This window comes from Cyprinodon variegatus, unplaced genomic scaffold (assembly GCF_000732505.1).
Source record: "Cyprinodon variegatus isolate N-32 unplaced genomic scaffold, C_variegatus-1.0 Scaffold605, whole genome shotgun sequence".
Taxonomy (NCBI): Eukaryota; Metazoa; Chordata; class Actinopteri; order Cyprinodontiformes; family Cyprinodontidae; genus Cyprinodon; species Cyprinodon variegatus.
In genome coordinates, this window is record NW_015151058.1 from 369268 (window position 1) to 374929 (window position 5662).

Consider the following 5662-nt stretch of genomic DNA (forward strand, 5'->3'; position numbering starts at 1 on the left):
CACTTGTGTCAGGGAGCTGAAAAAGCAACACGCAAAGCGGATTACTCGCTATGGGGGTGTATGTCATTTAAAAAAAGGAAAATATCAACTGCTATGGTAACATTGAGGTGGTTTTAAGACAACTAATACAAAAAAAATAAAAAATCTCACATGAAAATATATTATATATCAAAATAATACCACTTAAACCCAGTTTATAACAGTTTAAATGCAAAAATTTGGATTTTGGGGTGAGTTACTCTTTAAAGAATAAAATGGTGGCGATATCATATCACTGAGGGAAAGGTGTCCCCTATTCTAACCGCCTCAAGTTTAACTATTACTTGTCTCAGCCATTCAGCATCAGCTCAATGTTCTTAGTGTTCTTATGGTGGAGAAATTAAATGAGTGTTAATCATGCTGTGAGAATACCGACCAATATCTAGTGGTAGAATTGCGCTCATGTGGTTAGTGTTAAACCAGCTGAGTGGTTCCCATCGTTTCCTGCATGGAATTTGATTACAGTATAATTGGATTAAATGTGTAAAGTCAGTAGAACAATCGACTGGTATTCCCCTTGTCTCTCTTCTCTTTGTTGCAGAAAAGATGGATGACTTCTGTTGCAAAGCGCAGAGTAGAGAACATAACATTATGACTAATTGAGTGGCTCCACAGGGGTGCATTTGTGTGCAAAGATAGAATAGTGGAAGGCAGCTTCTTGAGATTGTCCTTTTCAGTTGTGGTAGAACTTTAAATAGAATAATATATCTGATTTTATTAAATCAGTGATTATTTTTTGTACTTGCAGTTGTTGTGTTAAATGTTTCTCTGTGTTTACTTCTTCACAAGCTCACATTTGTCTTCTTTGCATCTTTCCCCCCCCTCTCCACCTCCATCACTCTCCTGAGGGATCAAAGCCACTCCCCCTCTTCCATCTCCCCTTTTTCCTTTTCTCTCTTTCGTCTCCCTCCCCCTTCCAAGCTCTCAGCCCGCCTGCTGCCCCTATTTTCCTTCCTGCCCATGCTTCTCTGTGTCGGTGTGTGTGCTGTAGTGATAGTTGTACAGAGAAGAGGCGGAAAGCGCTGAGCTGTGAGCTTAAGTCGACATTGCCTGTCATTATTGAATGAACTGAACCCTGGGCACCAGAGCACTGAAGGCTGGGATTTTGGCTTTTTCCAATTTAACGTTCCTTCAAAGGAGGATTAGTGTTCTCTTGTTGACTTCTGCTCACATTTGACTGTAAATGGAGGGACTTTACCATGGTGAGAATTTCACAAACATTTAAACCTTTATGTGTCTGGTTGCATGTAGGAAATATATTTTTAGGTTAAAATCATGTCTATTTTTATATTTCTGATGCAACTTTTTAGTGGTTTGTTTTTATAAATTCTGACTATATGGTGGTGATTTTAGTTACAAATCTTATAGGGATTTATTAGAAAGAAAACAATAAAAAGAAGGTTTAAACCTTTTCTCTAAAACAGCTGTATGTGATGACCTGCAGAAAAAGTATGAAATCTGAAAAAAACAAAACTTATTTTATTAAAATTTGTGAAACCGGACCTTTTGTATTGAATTTACAAAAACGAAAAAAAAAAAAATTACATGTAATTGTGTTAAATATCATCATTGGTTATAATCGTTACATTAAAATTATTACCTACCAAATTTGATTAATTGATCATTAATTTCCCATTAAGTTTAATCATAAAACATCTCATATGACATCTGCCGACATTGCTTTCAAAATCAAGCTTTTATTTTCATCCTCCCCCTAGAACGTGAATAATTTTAGATTGTATTTAATTGGATGCAATTCAAGCTGTGAAACATGCTCCAAGCATTATATATTGTGTATTAAAAGCAACATACCCCAACGCAAGCTTCTGCAGAGCAGCTTTAATTTTTAAGACGTGTATTTATGTCATACTCATCTTTTTTTAACTCTAGTCTTGCTCCTGCTGATTCTGTGCACTTACAAAGCTGTTTCTTTACAAAGTTTTCTGCAAACAGTAGCAAGATTACAACCTATTTTAGCGCCTTCCTGTTGATGATGTAATATACAAAGTTTTTAAGGTTTAATGTGCCATCTTTCAACTTGGTTTTCACTCACTTCGTATTTGAGCACCAACAGAGATAAAGCTGCAGTAACCAATTCACTTTCTTTTTACTATAAACATTATTGTAGAAAGTGAAAAGTGTGATTAATTAAAGCGGGAAAGTTTATCATTTGAGTGTGTTCACGACCTTTAAAACTCTTTGGCAGGTTGTGCCTAAAAAAATCCAGCAGCTGATACCACAGCATAGAGTAAAACTGTATAATCTACTAAACCTCCTCTTTTCTCACACCCTTCAGATTGCATATTTCTATAACTGAGAATAAGAAATGAATATGTTCAGAACCAGGGGTTCTAGTGTATACAATCTGAAACAATTTAAGTTAATCCTCTAACCCTAACCCATTTCATCCTACCTAAACTTGTGTTATTTTAATAAACAGCTCTAAATCTGTGGTTTAATACATAACTCCACTTTAACTGATCCTGTCGACAGATTTGAACCAAAACATAATTATCCCTGGTATCTTAAAAAAAAAGATGATTTAAAAGCTTAATCTATCACATCAGCGCATTCGTCCTTAATCTGTTGTGTTGAATTAAACATGATGTATCTGCTCCGAGCGAGATACGCGAACACGCAAGGAGCCTCAGCGAGCTGGTGGGGTTTATCGCCGCACCTGAACGACGCGCACTAGAGTGAAAGTCTGTCTGCTTGGGGCAGATAAAAGTGTGGGCACTCATGCGTTTCCATGACCTTATTATGTTGCGAAGGCCTGTTGGGTTTATCTGCAGGGTTTGCATCATCTGCATGTTTGTCTGTTAATGCATATGATTTAGCAAGGGACAGATGCTGGATAATTGTTTGATACTTATCAGAGTTGGGATGTGAGTAAATGCACCCCTGCTTCTGCGTATCTTGTTGCAAACATAAATAAATAAAAACATAAATATTTCATTGCTCACTCTGAACAGAGCAAATATTAAGTCTGTTTATTTAAAAAGAATTGATCTGCAGTAATGTCTTTTTCCAGTCTTATCTCATGTTCTGATCTCTTTCAAAAAGTAACAACTCACATCTAAATTCAGATGTGAGACCAGGAGTTTAGGCTGTTGCTGTGCAGCATCATAATTGTTCTACATAATTATAGTTACCAAAAACCCTATGGGTAACATGCAATTATTCTCCAATTGAAGAGACAGTGTTTGTGTACATCTGGGTCCTTATATCTGTCTGAGTGTGACTGCAGTTTTCCCTCAATCTGCTTTCAACTGAGAAGGTGAATCAACTTGCTTTTCTTTATCTATGACAGAAGACGATAAATGAGAAATAAGTCATTCAGTCATTTGAAGGACAAGCACCTTGGAGTCAGTTTGACAGCACTTGATGAAAAGAAGAAGTACAGATTATGTTGACCAAGGCACCCAAAACTTTTTTGACGGGATTGTGATGATTTGGCGCTTGATTTGATCAGACCAAAACTAAACAAATCTGACATTTTGCCCAATTAAAGTTCCCCAAAAACTGCTTATCATAGTAGGAAACAGAGTATTAATTTAACTGAGTTTTTTCTGAGTTTATATAATTCTCATGTATTCTGACTCAAAATTACACTTTGAAAAGTATAAAGTGTTATTTCTGTAATAATGTTAAATATCTCCACCTTTTTTAACTGTGAAGTAAGTGTTGAGGTCGGGACTAAAATTGATTTTCAGTCGGCCGTCTTGGGCAAATCTCTGGGTGGGCATGCACAAACAATGATACTTCTTCTTCCTCTCAGAGGAAAACACAGAAGAAAAAGTTTGCTTAGCCATGACTGTCCAAATACGTCGTCGCCTTTTCTTTTTAGGGCTTTCAGCACAAAACTGCACAAATTGCCAAGGCAGTGCAGTTCACTCTAGTTTGCTTCATATTCCTCTTCTACTTGTTTGGCATCTCACTGCGGAGCTGAGTCTGACGTGGTTTTTAGATGTACAGTGTGAGCAGGTAGATCGCATCAGAGCGTTGTGATGCACAGTGTGAGAACATACATCGTGAGCTGTGAACTCACCGCAGGGTTTCGTTGTACAGTGTGAGCTGTAGCTGTGTGCAACCATTGAAAAAAATCACACAGTGTATGCCCAGCTTTATGATACCGTTTCACCACTATAACATTAAATTAGAATCACTTTCTAACCATCAACAGCAAGTGGAGGGAGCCTAATAAACTAGCCCCACCCGCCAGCGGGCAAAATCGTTTTTGCCTGTGAGTTTGGTCTAGCCTCCATCAATGCCCCAGGCCCTAGAACTGGCGGGCAGAGATGTATTTTGAAAGTTTTCTATGCAAAGATGGCAACAACTATTGAACAGTAGCATGCACTACAGCAGCAGCTTTCAATGGAGCACTCCATTGAAAGTTAAAAGTTCTCTTTTTCTGTTGTTCAGTAAAAGTACGTTTTAAGATCATTTGAGGCGAGAATATTTTACTTTAAAGCGTCACTATATGGTCCATTTACCGATTTCAGGCATAATTAAAAAAAATTTTTGAAGTTGAGAGGACCGCGGCAACCAGTGGAGCTCCGAGGCTAACGGCAGCCAGGGCTAACAGCAGCCTGTCTGCAGCGGGTCTCTCTCGGCACATTCGTTTGTGAAGGACCGCTGGCTCTGATGGCGATTTTTGACTCAGCTTTGGAATCAGTTTTGGAAGGATTAGACTTTGGGTTTTCATTGGAACGTGAGCAGGAAGAGGCTCTATGCTCATAAATTTTGAGGAGGACGTATTTTAGTATAGAAAGCAGTCAGTTGCACTCATTAGTCAGAGCGTTGGCCAATAGGCACAGACATGGTTTGAAAAACAACAGGTTGTTTTCATCAACAATCTTCCAATGTGTCATTCATCGGGGCCAGACTAAACTACACATTTAATCTCACATTTAATCTGTTTTATCAGGCTGAATGGATATAACAACTGAGACAGAATGAGCTGCTTTACAGGACAAAACTCTTCCCTCCTGAACCACTATGAGCCAAGCAATGTCAGCAAATCTGAAAAAAAAATTGTTGCTACAGAATGTCAACATATAGAACACACTCTTTACAGTAATGGATCACCATAGTCATCATCATCCAGGTCAATGGATTTCCCATTTTTTAACTGACATGAGGGGGGAAAGGCTTGTAGTTCAAACCAGATGTTGACTCCATCTGCACTCAATCACAGGTGTTAACATTGAACCGGTTTGAGTTCAGACTTCCTTTTACATTATGTTTTAGCAGTTACAATCCCTGTTTGTTCTAGATAGCATGCTAAGCACTTTATCTGGTTCTGCCAGACTAGCTTTTTTAGTTGTTGTTATTTTTTATTCTTTTGGGATCTTTTACATATATCTTAACAACTGAATAGTGAAAATAAAACATAAATTCTCTATTTAAGTGAAATTGATGTGCAGTGAACAAAGCTGAGGATATAAATGCTGGGGGAATATTTTCCTTAGCATAACACCTGCTTTTTCTTGTATTCCGACACTCAGCCTAGCAATACACTCAGAATCAGGTAAATGAAATAATAAAACTGCCTTTTCGGCATTATTAGCTGCAACATCAGGCACTGGATGTGTGTAAATGTGTCTAAATCATGTTTTTTTTT

General features: G+C 37.8%; 1 protein-coding gene across 3 annotated transcripts in view; it reads left to right on the top strand.

Annotated features, from left to right (window-relative positions):
• The window catches only part of LOC107096201 (focal adhesion kinase 1-like), a 79376-nt gene that overhangs the window by 13980 nt on the left and 59734 nt on the right, over positions 1 to 5662 (top strand). Inside the window, exon 1 of one of the 3 annotated variants that reach the window (XM_015392761.1) lies at positions 1037 to 1241. The exons of the other annotated variants lie outside the window; for them this stretch is intronic. Coding sequence (XP_015248247.1) covers positions 1223 to 1241 — 19 coding nt within the window. The 5' untranslated portion in view covers positions 1037 to 1222. Of the gene's footprint in view, positions 1 to 1036; positions 1242 to 5662 lie in introns of those variants that run through there. 3 annotated transcript variants of the gene reach the window in all.